The following is a 15,641-nucleotide window of genomic DNA, read 5'->3' as shown; positions in this document are numbered from 1 at the left end:
CACACATTTTGTGAACTTCTGTATTCCAGAATGTGTTCATGGTGCTGATTTTATTAAAATCCAGAGTATCTGATTTCTAGTATGTATTTGTGAAGGATCATTTTTTTATTCATTATGGTGACCATGGCCTCTGTGTCACACTGTTGCATTTGAATCGGTTCTGCCACTTCCTGTCCAAGTCCTTGGGCCAGTTCCTTCTGAACCCGTTTCCTCGTCTGTGAAGTGGGATTGCTGAGAGGACGGCACTGGCCGCTCTGAGGATGGAATGAATCCACGTGTGCGGTGCGTTCGGCACAGAGCCTGCGCGTAGACCAGTCCCCGACAGTGTTGGTTTTCCTCCTCCCCAGAAGCGGTCCAGTCACTCACCAGTCCAGTGCATGTCACGTGTCTGTACTAATCACCTCCCCAAGCCCTGAACTGCACAGCACACAGGACACCAGAGCTTTTCCGCTAAAGTCTTTTATTCTAGTGGTGGATCAGAACAGAAATATGGGCGAATCCTGGAGTGGTGTGGGCAGAGTGTGGAAGCACTGGTCTGGGTTAGAACTCTGACTCCTGAATGGTCTGATTAAAGGGTTAACTTCAGGGGGGCTGGGCTTAACCATCCAAGGAGGGGTTTGCATTTTTTAAAAGCGAAGATACTTGATCATACCTAGTGAGGATGAAATGGGGACCTCCCGTGCCTGCTCTGTCACCTCCCACCTCTTCCTGCCCTCTCCCCCTTCTCTAAACCAGTGCAGATGCCTGCTCTGCCCCAGAGGCACAGAGCCCACAGGGCCCCAGCCCCGCCCACAGGGCCCCAGCCCCGCCCACAGGGTTTGCCCAGCAGGCCCCTGCTTAGGGAAAAGGCGGCAAGGTTGACCTAGTAAGCTGTGAGTTACTGCCCAGAGTTATAAAGGGGTTTCTGTCAGTATTGTAAATCTGAAGATCTCTTTTTTTATATGTCAGCTTAGATTGCTTTAGACTTTCAGAATAAGTTTAGAGTGGTACTTGAGGTACATGCTTTATCGTGTGTATGAGATTAAGAACTGTTTTTATTCATTTACGTCAATAGCAAACCCTAGAGGTTTTATCTGATATCTGAAACGTCATAGCCGTTCCAGAACTGGAGTGTGGTTAATCGACCGTAACAGCTAGTTTCTACAGCTAAAAATATTGAAAGAATAACAGTAAGAGTGAAAGCATAACTTTGTCAGCAGTGGTTGGATATGTAAATACTGAGGGTTAGGCTCAGAAACATGTTTGGAATAAAACTGAAGAAATCTGTCAAAGAACTATTTGCAACGTTACTAAGGACACTTTTTCATTCAAAGAGTGTTTGTGTGCGTGCATTGTAATGTGCAACTTCCAATAAATTACCTTTCTGCTTGTGTAGCATTTTAATTCTTTCTCTCTTTTTCAGCTTATGGAAAAGTGTTTCTAGTCCGTAAGATAAGTGGTCATGATGCCGGGAAGTTGTACGCCATGAAAGTCTTGAAAAAGGCGACGATCGTGCAGAAGGCCAAAACCACGGAGCACACCAGGACGGAACGGCAGGTCCTGGAGCACATCAGGCAGTCGCCGTTTCTGGTGACGCTGCACTACGCCTTCCAGACGGAAACCAAGCTGCATCTCATTTTAGGTGAGCGCCAGCTGTCGTCAGGCTTCTTACGGACACACTTGGGGGCGGCGAGGTTGAGCTGTAATGCAGTCAGGGGTAACATATTTTGAATTTAGAAGAAATGAGTGTCTTAAGTTTCATGTTTCTCTGTGTGGTGGTATTTCCTAAACATCATGAATTGCTGTGCATTTGGGACCATCCAGCCTGGAGAAATTTATGCTTGTGTTTCACACTCCTTTATGAATCTTAAGAAACACTTGAGTCACCTGCTTCCGTTCCGATGTGGGGAGCCGAGTAGCGAAGTGGGGCACAGTGTCTCCTTTTGGCGTTCTCCAGAACGTGCTGGTGTGGGCTGACAAAGGGACATCATGGACATCGTTGATTGGCAAAAATGAAAAAAAAGAAAGACAAGACTTCTTAGAGGTGTTTTGCTTTTCAGGTGAAAAACCTGTGTGTACAAGGGAGATACTCAATCACCCCTTCGATCGCCCCCATTTCTGCCCATAGATGCTCTCTGAACCCTGTCCTTTCCCAGGTGGTCTTGGACCGCTGTACAGGGACTTAGGAAGTGTCCTCTGCACATACTGCTGGATTGCTTTGCAGAAAAGTCGCACCCTTTTCTGTTCCTACCAGAAATGGCAATACTTCCAGTGCTGCCCTCTGCCATCCTTGAGTGTTTCATCTGTTACACCTTCAGTCCCATTCTTGTGATGATTTGCATTTATGTTTTATGATCTTCTGTTTTCAAACTGTCTGACAATTAGATGCGATAGAGTTCAGGCAGTGCTCTAAGCATTAGCTATTCTTGAGTGCCTGCAGTGTGCCAGCGCCACACTAGGTGTTATCCGTATTTCACTCACGCTGCCAGATCTCCTCATTAGCGCTGTCGAAGGTTCTGGAAGCTGTGTTTCTTGATGTTACATATGTTGTGTGAACTTGAGAAGGAAGATGGGAACTCAGGTTGGACTCGTGTCGAAGTATGCCAGACAATGCTCCCTGTATTCTTTGATTATTGGTAGTACAAGCAAGTTTTTAAATACATGTTTGGCAATTTTATTGAATACTCTCATTTTGGAAATTATACTTTTATTAGTGATGCCTAAAGTTGCATTCACTTTTTGAGTCATGAAGTTACACTTATGGTTTCATTTTGCGGCGCTTACCAGCAACCAACAGTCCTAAATCCCTTCTACATGTGGGCTGTCGTCTCTCCTGTCCTGTCTGAGTCTCCCCACTAATGTGGTCTCTGCCTGTTGTTCCAGCGAGTGCGTGGCATGTGGCCCTTCGCTCTGCATCCTGTATGCCTCTGCTTGGCTGTGTTACTGACTCATTTGAAAATACGTATTCCTTAGGATTTTTAGGCTGTGGGGACAGAACGTTTCGATGCAGTGATTTCAAACATTTGTAGCAGCAGAATCCTCCCCTTAAGTGAAAATGAAAGCATTCCGATGGAAAACAAATAGAAGCGAGCAGCTCTGCCCGAGTCTGAGCTCAAGGGCACCCAGCCCTACCAGTTTGTTTCTGTTCCTCGCCTGCGTCTCCAAGGAAGCCTGAGGGAGGCCCTGAAGGCTGGCTGAGAAACGCTGGTCTTGTTCTCCCTCTACAACACGCCAGCTCACAGCAGTGCATGGCGAGCCTGCAGCGTGCGGCGGGCACCAGCCAGGAGCTGCCAGAACCCAGGCTCCGGGCCCTGTGCCACCGCACCGCCGCTGCTGTCCCTCCTTCCTGTTCCCTCGTCGGAACTGCACTCCATCTGTTTCTCCTGTTTGCTGAAAAGAGTGTACTTGTTGTAAATAATGTTTTCAATTTAAAGGCAGATAAGTGAAATGTTTTGTATTGGATTTTTAAAAAGTAGCCCTTTTTAGTTGTTGGTCCTCCATTACTTGTGTTCTTTGTCAGGGCCCCATGAATGAACAAACAGGAAACAAAGTAGGAAACCCATTTCTCGCGCCAGCCCAAGACTAGAACGCGGCCGGGACTGACTGGTTCCACCGTGAACGAGGCAGTGTGTCCGGAAAGCAGGCCCTCCTCCCCGTGGATTGAATTTAGTTTCTTTCTGATTGAATTTAGTTTCTTTCTTATTGAATTTATTGGAGTGGCATTGGTCGATAAGTGTAATGCAGTTTCTCTTTGTGCATGTTTATAGTTGTTATTTGACCTGAAAGACTAAAATTTTCAGAAATCTAGAGCAGGGCTTGATTACACACTGTTTTTGTGGTTCGGTCTTCTGTTTGCTGTGCTTAGCGGATACCCTGGGCCAGTTTTCCAAACACTGCTGTGCACCTAGTCTTACTGAGTTCGCTAGGGCTGCCGTGACAAATTGCCACAGACGGGTGGTTTCAGCAGCATAGATTTAGTTCCTCGAGGTCCTGGAGGCTGGAGCGAGGTGCCACGGGGTTGGTTTCTTTTGAGGACACGGGAAAGGGTCTGTTCCAGGCTTTTCTCCTCCACTTGCAGGTGGCCACCCTCTGGCTGCGTTTTCCCATGGGCCTTTTCGGTGCATGGACAGCCCTGGGGTTGCTTTTGTTTTCCAAGTCCCTGCTCTTCTGAGGACACCAGGCAGATTGGATCAGGGCCCACCCTAAGGGCCTCATTTTAATAACTCAGTCACCTCTCTGAAGGCCTTGTCTCTAAACCTAGTCACACTCGGAGGTACTGGGGTTGGGGCTTTACTGGGTAAATTTGGCGTGGGGGACACAGTTCAACCTGTAACTATCTCTGCAGGTTTGTTGACTACCTGACTTTATTCAGTTTCGTGTACTATTAGAAGTTAATAGCAAGAATTTGTGTAATGAGCTCTTCAGGGACCCAGCTACCCTTTTAATATGAGTAAGTTAACTCTATAGGACTTCTAGAAATATGATATTTTTAAAAACTATTTTATGTCTATAAAAGCATCTGTATGCAAATAGAAGATGTGAAAAAAAAAAAAGCCAGACTAAAGAAAGGAAAACCTATTTTAACGACTTAGAGTTTACCTCGTTATGTTTCCCTCTGGTACTAATTAGTATATGTCCATCTAGATCTTTTTGTGTATGTGTCTGCGTGAATGAATGTCTTATGAAAATGAGGTTGTCCTGTCCATATAATCGGTAACCAGATTTTTTACTTTTTTTAGTTAACGATGTCTACCTTTTCCAGTTAACAAACTTTCATTTCGAAATACCCAATGGTACGAGTTATTTATTGCTGGATAACAAACCACTCTACAATGTAGTTGCCTAAACAGTGAGCTATTTTCTCGTGATTCTGTGGGTTTGCTGGACAGAGCTCTGCTGGTTTTAACTGGACTCGCGCACATGGTGGTCAGCCTGGGAGTTGGCTAGGCTGGGAGGGCCTCAATGGTTTCACTCTCGTGTCTGACAGCTGGTGCTGGCTGTCGGCCGGGGCACCTCCCTTCCCCTCCACCCTCCACGTGGCCTCTCACCCTCCAGCATAGTAGGCAGCTTCTCCTCAGCAGGCAGTCTCAGGGCAGCTCATGGGGACAGCCACCAGGCGAAGGCAGAGGCTGCAGGTCTTCCTGAGGAACTCCAGAACTCCTACAGCCTCGCTCCTAACACACCATCCCGGACTGAATGGGTGGGGAAATAGACTTCATTCCTTTTTACTTTTTTTTTAAACAGATTTTTAAAAACTGAGGTATAATTTATATACATTTTATTAGTTTCAGGTATATAACACAGTGATTCGATATTTGAATGTATTGAAGTCTAGTTAATATCTGTCCCCACACACAGCTACAGAATTTCGTCGTTGGTGTTGTGATGAGAACGGGAGGATTTACTCTCTCAGCAGCTTCCCAATATGCACTGCAGCAGTATCAGCCGTCGTTTTCGTGTCTATTACGTCCCCGTGACGTAACTGTTGTGTAACTGGAAACGTGCACCTTTTGATTCCCTCCTCACCTCTGGCAACCACCAGACTGTTTTCTGTATCTCTGAGCTTGTTGGGGTGTTTCTTTTGTTTTTTTAGATTTCAGACTTAAGTGAGTCATATGGTCTTGTCTTTTCGCTGATGTATTTCACTTAGCATAGTGCCCTGAAGGCGCATCCATGTTGTCACAGATGGTGAGACTGCATTCTTTGTTCTGCCGAGCATCATTCCCTTGTGTATGTACTACATTTTCTTTTTTTAAACATTTTTTAAATTTTAATTGTTGTTCAAGTATAGTTTTCTATCTCTGACTCCCATCCCAGCCCACCCCGCAGCCCTCCCCACCTCTCTTCCATTTCCACCCCCCCGCACTAGTTTTTATCCATGTGTCCTTTATATTTATTCCTATAAACCCTTCCCCTTTTCCCCTGAAATTCCTTCCCCTCTCCGCTCTGGTCACTGTCGGTCTGCCCCCTATTTCAGTGTCTTTGGTTGTATTTTGCTTGTTCCTTTGTTTTGTTGTTTAGGTTCCTGTTAAAGGTGAGATCATATGGTATTTGCCCCTCACCACCTGGCTTGTTTCACTCAGCATAATGCTTTCCAGTTGCATCCAAGCTGTTGCAAAGGGTAGGAGCTCCTTCTTTCTCTCTGCTGCATAGAATTCCATTGTGTAAATGTACCATAGTTTTTTGATCCATTCATTTACTGATGGGCACCTAGGCTGTTTCCAACACTTGGCTATTGTAAATTGTGCTGCTATGAACATTGGGGTGCATAGGTTCTTTTGGATTGGTGTTTCAGGGTTCTTAGGATATAATTGTAGCAGTGGAATTGCTGGGTCAAAAGGCAGATCCATTTTTAGTTTTCTGAGGAAGTTCCATACTGCTTTCCATAGTGGTTGTACCAGTCTGCAATCCCACCAACAGTGCACTAGGGTCCCCTTTTATCCACAACCTCTCCAACACTTGTTGTTTGTTGCTTTGTTTATGATGGCCATTCTGACTGGTGTGAAGTGGTATCTCATTGTGGTTTTAATTTGCATCTCTCTGATAGCTAGCAATACTGAGCATCTTTTCATGTGTCTCTGGATCCTCTGTATGTCCTCCTTGGAGAAGTGTCTGTTCAAGTCCTTTGCCCATTTTTTCATGGGTTGCTTGTCTTCTTAGAGTGGAGTCATGTAAGTTCTTTGTATATTTTGGAGATTAAGCCCTTGTCTGAGGTATCATTGGCAAATATGTTTTCCCATACAGTTGGTTCTCTTTTTATTTTAATACTGTTTTCTTTAGCTGTGCAGAAGCTTTTTATTTTGATGAGATCCCATGTGTTTATTCTTTCCTTTATGTCCCTTGCTGTAGGGGACATATCAGTAAAAATGTTGCTGTGTGAAATATCTGTGATTTTTCTGCTTATGTTCTCCTCTAGGACTTTATGTAGTATGTACTACATTTTCTTTATCTGTTCATTCATCAGTGGCCACTTCGGTGGTTTCTCAGCCGATCCACAGCATGCTGTTTGCTGCGTATGGGTTTTATTTGTCTCTGAGTTTTGCTGAAAGTGTAGATCATGGAGGTGTGCAGTCATTGTTGCTGTTTTCTGAGCTATTTGGGGAGAAGGTGTGGAGACTCAGTTCCAAGTTGCTGTCATGCTTCTGCTCGGGTCCATGACTTCCTAGATGTTTGACCACGCTTTGCCTTTAGGGTACAATTTGCCTGATCAGAGCAGGCCTCTCAAAATGATGATTATTACAATGTCAGTATTATCTTGACAGATGCTTACTTTTGACATGTGCCAGATACGAAAGATAGCATTTCTATCAGAACTGAATACGTATGATTTTTTCCTACAGTATGCTTCATTTCGTTGTGATTGACTTCCAACCATTTATATGGTTTCTGCTGTCCTCCAAGTCAGGGGTCAGCAGCAGGGGGCTAGATTTGGCCTTTGGGCTATAATTTGTTGACCCCTCCTGTAAACCTATCTTATAAGTCATATTCTTAAAAGAATTCTATACCCCAGCTGGTGTAGCTCAGTGGATTGAGCGCAGGCTGCGAGCCAAAGTGTTGCAGGTTCAATTCCCAGTCAGGGTACATGCCTGGGTTGCAGGCCATGACCCCCAGCAACCAGACATTGATGTTTCTCCCCTTCTCTCTATCTCCCTCCCTTCCCTCTCTAAAAATAAATAAATAAAATCTTTTTAAAAATTCTATATTACAAGTATCTTTTTAATTATTAATTTTAATAATTTATGTCTATTTTATGTCCAGTGGCATCATGTGAATTTCATGGGTTCTCTCCTTTATATATTTTTAGCCTTTCCAAATCTTGTAACATGGAAACCAGATCTCCTTTTGTAACTTTTCCGTACCTCTGCAAGGTTACACAAGAAATATAAAAATGTTTTCATCTCTTCTATTTTCTTTGAAATTGTATTCATTTCAACTAACAGTGGGAAGGAATTCCATGTGGGAAAAGTCTGTAAAAAACAATTTTTTGTGTGTTCTCTGATCTCTGTTAGTGGTAATTTTGTCAAAACACCAGCTGATCTATGACTGTTTAAACTGTCAGATTAATCAGGAGAATTTATAAGATACTAAAGAAGCAAATTACAACGGTTATTTATAAAGGTGGTTCTGAGCAGCACTGTCAGTAATGAGTGCCACCCGGCCTTATTGACAGTTCTCCAGCATGAGTCACCCTTTCAGGGAGTTAAAGATGCTTAAAATACTGAAGTTTCACTTTTGAATATTAATTCATCTCAGAAATTGCGAGGGTGATGATACTTGCTGAGACAGCAACAAAACAGTTGATGATACATTGCAGTCTGCTGTACAGAGAGAACAAAGCAGACAGCAACTGAGAAGCTCCTTTGCTTTGAAGTAAATATGACTCATTCACAACGCTGATAAATTGATGCCTCAGTCAGAACTTTGTAATGATTTTGATAAGCTGGAAGGCTTTCACAGGAGCTGCTGTTCGAGTGTTGAGCTAAAACCAAAAGGAAAAGTGAGATGACTTTGGCACGACATTAAAAAGAAATGACTTTCAGTTGTAGATGGTACATCATGTTAAGACTGTACTTCAGATACAAGACAAGAAAAAGGAGCAATCAGGAAGGATTTAGGCAGTCTGGAGGAGGAAGAGTAGGTGGAAGTAAGAACCAGAAAGTGTGGAAATTAATGTATGTGAGGCATGTCTGAAGGAAGAGAAAAATATGTGGGAAAGAAAAACAAAAGACCAGCAAGGAACTGTCCATGGTGGTGGGCGGAAGGGGGTCTGAATCTGGCGGAAATAACAGGACTAACAGCAGCTCTTGCGGTGCCACCACAAGGAGAAGTATGAAAACTTGAGACACAAAGGTTAGATGACCAGAGGTCAGTCAGAGTGTTACTGACTAAAGAAGTGGGTGTTGAGAGAGTGAAAGCAGAACAGAGAATCTTCTCTTGAAAGCGGGCAGCGTGGGATTTGGCCCTTCCCTCTGTCTCCCGGGAGCCGGTGTCCGTGAGACTGCACGGACGGGAGCACTACCGGCTCTCTCCCTGGCTGCCCTCTTCCATGCTCGGTGGACAGCAGTGCTGTTTCGGTTGTTTCTGCGGTTTCCAGTAGTCCTCGGGGGCAGTTATCGAACTCACCATCTCCAGCGGGTTTCAGCTTCTCCATCCGTTAGAAGAAGCACACACGCTGTGAACAATGGAGAGGTTTCTGGTGCAACGTTAAGTCCAGCCAGATGTGCAGAGGTCCTCAGCAGCTGGAACTGTCCGCTGTCAGCTAACATGGCAGGTTCTTTCTCAGCAAAGCGAGTCTGTTCCACACTTTAGTGCACTAATATCATGGCTTTTCAACAGCGATGTTCGTGAGAACAAACTCGCTGGAAATACAGGTGATTTTGAACAACTAATGTTTTGTTTTAATTTTGAAGTATAAATCATTAAATAATATGTACATAGTAATTTTGATTAAGAGTGTATGCTGTTTACCGTAATGTTAACCCCAAAAGATAGTTTTTACAGTTTTATGGAGACATAATTGACATATAACATTGTATTAATTCAAGGTATTCGGCATAATGACTTGATATATGTAGCTGCTGTGAAATATTACCACGATAAGTTTAGTTAACATCCATCACCTCACATTGTTACAGTTTTTTCTTCTGATAAGAACTTTTAAGATCTCTCTTAGCAACTTTCAAATACACAATACAGTATACTTAATGATAGCCCCATAAGATATTCTCAGCATTATAGGAGTAATTTTGTCTCTTAGGGAGTTGCTAGAATCCTGGAAATTTTTTGAAGATCTTCAGATTCTCAAGATTAATTTACTATTAAACAATTTTTAACAGGGGACTGGAGGGAAAGGGCCGTCAAGGAACGTGTATAAAGGAGCCATGGACAAAGCCAAAGAGGGGAAGGATTGAGGGTTGGGGGTAGTGTGGTGGTGGGAAAATGAGACAACTATACATGAATAATGGTAAAAAATTAATAAAAGGACACACAACCTCTAAAAAAATTTTTTACTAGTTAAAGCCTGATTCTCTGTCTTCCAGTTTCTACCCATCGTCCTCTACTCAGTACAGAGACAGACACACACACACACACAAACGCACATACACACACACACTTTGCTGTTCTGAATCCAAAATGAAATGTGACTGAGGGTAAGCAGCCCTATAACAACAAAACAAAATCTACTTGCTGTTAAATATCTGTGTAAAGTAAGTGTCATTGAGTGAAATAAATGTATCGTGTATCCCTAACATGAAAAAAATTTGACCTAAGTTAAAGGTACATAATTCTAGTAAAATAGAGAAAAGTAATCTCTTTTGTTTTTCATCTCCAATAGAGGACATTTTTCATTGCTTTTAGAGAGAGAGAAAGTGGTAAGGGGGAGAGAGACATTGATTCGAGGGTTGCCTTCTCCCATGTGCCCTAACTGGAGAGTAAACCCACAACCTAGGTATGTGCCCTGACTGGGAATCGAACCTACGATCTTTCAGTCTATGGGACAACCCTCCAACCAACTTAGCTACACTGAACAGGGCTTTTTTTTTCTTTTTTCTTCTCCTCCTCCTCCTTCTTTTAAAGGAAACAATAAAGAATCTGGTATTACAACATTGCAATTTTAAATTATCTTTTTAAGGACATATTGTGCCACATTACTAGAATTATTAGACATTGGTAGAAATCTTCAGCATTCTAACTTGTTACTTCTGTAGAAATAAACTTCACCCGGACCTTTGGGTGAAGCATTTTTGTCACAGACCGGGGGCCTAACTGAGCCAGTTTAGAGGTACAGGAGCCTTGCAGGACTTGAAAGTGAAAGAATAAATGATGCTCAGCAGAGAGTTGATGTGTGGCTTCAAATTCATCATACAGATTTCCTGGAGGACTCTTTGGGATCTCGGCCCCTCTGATACCTACAATAGGTGAAGTGCATCAAGATATAGTCAGTTCTAAAACTCTTCATTCATGCAGCAAATATTTGCCTGGTTTTTAAGTGTCAGGTTCTTGGATATAATAGCAAACAACCTGGACAAGATTCTTGTCCTCGGGGCCTTATAATCCAAAAGTGGGACAGAGGTTAAATAAATCAGTACACAATTAAGCAATTACCCTTGAGATAGTAGTTGGAAGAAGATGCAGAGGGTGCTCATGGGAACATGTAATGAAAAGACTTAAATCTATTCCGGGTTATCAGGGAAGACCTTCTCAGAGAAGTGACAATTAAAGTATAACTTAAGGAACAACAGGGGGTGACAGGGAAGGACAGTCCAGACACAGAGGTCCCCCCAGCATCTGTGATGGTGAAGACAGGAAAATGCGTGGAGCATGAGAAGACTGTGAAAAGGTCAAGGTGAATACGGTGCAGAGAGCGCCCTGGGCAGCGTGGTAGTGAGGTCCCATCGTGCAGAGCCTTTAGATTCTGGAGTCAGATGGACTTGGATTTCCGTTCCAGCTTCGTCACCTATTAAGTGTGTGATCTCGAGCAAGGCACTTGGTTACACACATGGCCTACAAGTTACCAATGAACCTTTTAGCCTTTCTGCGTGATAAACTGCCCCCAAATGAAGGGGTTTTATTATAACCATTATGAGGAACTTGGTTTGAGCTGGACGCGCAGTGGTGGTTCTTGTGCCCGTCTCTCTTGGCTCTGTTCGAAGTATTCTTCCCCTTGGTTGCAGTGTGCAGCTGAAAGGTCAAGCAATACGAAGACTGGAGAGTGTCCATTGGCTTTGGTAACATGAGATTATTTTAAAGCTGAGACTCTGGTGGTACGAGGGAAGTGGAAATTGTACTCTAGTGTGTTAGGAAGTAAAGAGAGACTGTGGTAGGCAGAATAACTGAACACCAAAGATGCCCACGTCCTATTTCTTAGAATCTATATATACGTTGTGTTACATGACAAGGGAGGAGTAGGGTTGCAGGTGGAACTAAAATTGCTAGTCCGCTGACCTTAAAATGGGGAGATGATCCTGGATTATCTGGGTGAGCACAGCGTAACCGCAGTGGCCCTTAAAAGTGGAAGAAGAGGAAGGCAGGAGAAGGGAGTCGGACGGAGATGTGACTGCGGAAGAGGTCAGAGTGACGCAGTGTGAGACGTGATGTAGCGGCCATCGCTGACTTTGAAGGTGGAGGGAGGGGCCGTGAGCCGAGGTGTGCAGGCTGCCTCTCGGAGATGGGAAAGGCAGAAGGTGGACTTTCTCTTAGAGCTCCCAGAATAAGTGCAGCCCCGCTGCGTCCTGCTTTTAGCCTGGAGACATGCGTGTCACATGCGTGTCTCCAGCATAAAATGCTACACTCGCGTTGTTCTGAGCCGCCAGGGCTGCAGCCATTGGTCACAGCAGCAGCAGGGAGTGCACAGAGGGGCAGAGGGAGAGTCGGATCAGACATGTAAACCACGCTAAAGGAGTTTTGCCAGGAAAGGACGAAGAAAGGAAAGGTGGGATGTGCTGGATTTAGAAAGGATGGTAGTGGTTTAAAGTTGGAGAGAGGGTGTGTTTTGGAGTTGCACATTATCTGTGTGATATCTGTGTTATTTTTATGCTTCTGACAGACGCAGCGTCCGAGTGCTTCATCTGGTGCTCTAGCTACCGTCACATGGAAATCTTTCAAAGCGTTAATTGTGCTTGAATAAAAACCCGATATCTCCTGAATATTGCTCTGAAATACCAATTATGTAAGAAAATTTCTTTAGCAGAATACTAACGAAAACTAATTAGACCCAAATATTACTTTATAGAAATATATGTCAAGCATTTCTAAACCTTGCAGTTATGCTTACATTGAGAGGATAGCTTAATTCAGGGTATCATAAATTTGAATTGTATTTTTAAATCATTGCAGTTAAACTTGGCCATATTTTTCAGTTCTCTAATTGAAGTTGATGTCTACAAATAATAACAGTAGCTCATAGTCACCATGTAGTAAGTTCTTAATACAGATCTGGCCCAGGATTATCCCTTTAATAGCTCATTTAGGCCTCATAACAATCTTATGTGGAAGTTGAAATTATTTCCAGTCATATTTTATAGATATAGAATATGAGCCATTCTGTGTCTAAAGAAGATCATTTAGCAAAACATCAAAGAACTGAGATATAATTATTTTCATATAGCAAAAATGTTTCTTTTAGTTTAATCAAGAAACCGGTAGTCTATACAAGCATCATAGTAATGAATTAGGTTGTATGGACTGTGAGTAAATCTCAGTGTAATTATACATTAATAAATTGGGGGGGGGGGACTCCCATTGATGAGATGTGCCTCACAGTTGCTGAGAACATACCAGATTTGCTTACTTGTTCATGTGTAATTGTCGTCACGAAGGTGGACCCTTGATGGTCCCGCAGTGTTCTTCGGTTATGAAGAGAGTAGGTCTTTACTTCCACTGAAAATATATCAAGTCCAACTGCTGCAGACTCAGGTTTTCTTCCTCTCTTCTTTCTTTTGTACCTTCAAAACTTCTTGTCTTGGAAATGCCTATTAGAGTAGAAAAATCAAAGGTAATGATAACAACAAGGTAAAAACATTTTTTAAAAAAGAATACATTCACTGCTGATAGTGTAGATAAATGGCTGTAGCTTGTTAGAAGAAAATATTTATTTAAAAATTTGGTAGCTCAGTGGATTGAGCTTGGGCTGTGAACCAAAGTGTCGCAGGTTCGATTCCCAGTCAGGGCACCTGCCTGGGTTGCAGGTCACGGCCCCCAGCAACCACACATTGATGTTTCTCTGTCTCTCTCTTTCTCCCTCCCTTCCTTCTCTGAAAATGGATAAATAAAATCTTTTAAAAAATTTGCAGTGATTATCAAGATTTCATGTGTAAGTATGTTGCAGCTCAGCAGTCCAGTTTTAGGACTTTGTCCTCCTAGTCTATACCTCCCCAAGTGGAAAAATGGACACACAGAGGTGTTTCTTATGGCATTATTTTCTTGCTGTTTTTATTACTGTTGTAGTTATTATAAGAAGGGGAATGTCAATATAAAGTAAGATTGCCTGTGGCCCAGAAACTCCTAGACTCCTGTGTCCAGGGTCAGAGTGGAGTTTGAGATGGGGGTAGCAAGTGTTTTTTATTGTGATACTTAGTTTTTGTAGTACTTCTTTGTTATCAGGCATTACTCTTGGCATTTTCTATACGTTATCTTTTAGCCTTTGCACAGGAGGTGGAGATTGTCATCTTTGTTTTTCAAATGTCCTGCACTTCTGAGATGTCAGGAGACGTACCAGGACTGCAGAGCTGGTGTTTGGAGGAGCTGCGTGACTTCCTTTGTCCACGCAGCTCAGCCCATGTATGTTGACCTCTTTGGTGTATCAGGAACAGCATCATTATTTTTAATAGCAGAAAATTAGATGGCTGTGATGTTCCGTTTTTTACCTCTGTTGATCCTTTCCGATTCTACATTATAATTTAATTAGTTTCTGTAACGCATAGCCTTGGTTGGCTCACCGCGCTGCTTCAAGTCTCCCATTGACTCCCACTTTGCTTGAAGAGGGTAGAACCTAAATAAACTCCAGGGCCAGGCTTTTGAAGCAGTCCGACTCTGGCCTCAGCCCCTTCCACCCAGCCCCACTGCTGTGCTCCGGGGCCTGTGCTCCAGCCCCCTGAGCAAATCCTCTCACTCCGCTGGGAGCATGCGTTTTTCTTTCTCTGCTCCGCACTTAAACACTAGCTTGAGTCCAGCTCTGGGTTTCAGCATTTCCTAACAGACAAGTCACTTACTCTCCCTGACCCTTTGCTTTCCCGTCTGCCTGGACCTGTTTGGCCTGCGTGGGATGATGCCTGTGTTGACTGGAAACAGAAAGTCCATTAGGCATTCTCTCGGCAGGAAGGATTTACTGGGGACAAAGAAGGGATGGCAAGGTGGTGTGTGCAGCCCTGGCAAGCCAGGTGCAAGACGGGAGAGCAAGGAGGAAGACGTTCTTCTCAGGGGGAAGAGGCGGTTAAGAGGAGGGGCTGTTAGAACCGCCCGGCCCTGTTGTAACCACGGAGCTCCTCCAGGAGGGCTTTTGCAACCCACTGAGGATGTGAGAGCTGCTCTGAAGGCCCTCCCACTCCTGTCTGGGGTAAGGTCTCTGTCAAAAAAAATTGACACGTGTAAAGTGTCTAGTAGCACCCCTGGCAGACGGTGATCCACAGCGGTGGCTGCACTCACGTGAAGCCTAGAGAAGCACAAGATGCAACAGAAACAACTTGTGACCGGAAGTAAGAAAGCACAATAATGAAGTGACGAGAAAGCCCTTCTTCTGGGAGACTGCCAACCAAACCCAGAGAGGGAATGGTGGGTGGGGTTAGAAAGTCAGCGCTGGATTCTAAAATGGGTGGGTGCTGGTCTGAGGAGGAACTGGCATTTTCACATGGTCTCACTTCGTCTCCCCGTAATTTACCAGTTCATTACAAAGGGAAACGTGACTTTAAAAAAGTGGAGAAGCCTGGCAGACACCACCTTCATGACTCCACATCAAGGACGTGATCAAAATTAATACCAATATTGGGGGAATTAACATCACATGCTTCCTGATATATTCTAAGGCAGAGACCATAATGTCATTGCTATTCCTTCCAAGAACGCATAACCTGCATCTAATCAGGAGAAAACATTAGATAAAACCCAAGTCGGAGATTGGTCCTCAAAATAACTGGCCTCGCCCCTCCGAAGATGTCAAGATCAAG

The 15,641-nt window shown here is 43.7% G+C and overlaps 1 protein-coding gene across 1 annotated transcript in view; it reads left to right on the top strand.

The window, feature by feature from the left end:
* Window positions 1-15,641, top strand: part of RPS6KA5 (ribosomal protein S6 kinase A5) — a 128,009-nt gene that overhangs the window by 50,367 nt on the left and 62,001 nt on the right. Inside the window, exon 3 of the mRNA XM_045823281.1 lies at window positions 1,403-1,621. Coding sequence (XP_045679237.1) covers window positions 1,403-1,621 — 219 coding nt within the window. The remainder of the gene's footprint in view (window positions 1-1,402; window positions 1,622-15,641) is intronic.

The sequence above is a fragment of the Phyllostomus hastatus genome, unplaced genomic scaffold (genome assembly GCF_019186645.2).
Source record: "Phyllostomus hastatus isolate PE091 unplaced genomic scaffold, TTU_PhHast_1.1 phas_scaffold_501, whole genome shotgun sequence".
In the NCBI taxonomy this organism is placed as follows: Eukaryota; Metazoa; Chordata; class Mammalia; order Chiroptera; family Phyllostomidae; genus Phyllostomus; species Phyllostomus hastatus.
Note: the sequence above shows the minus strand (reverse complement) of the source record. Positions and strands in the feature narration are given on the sequence as shown.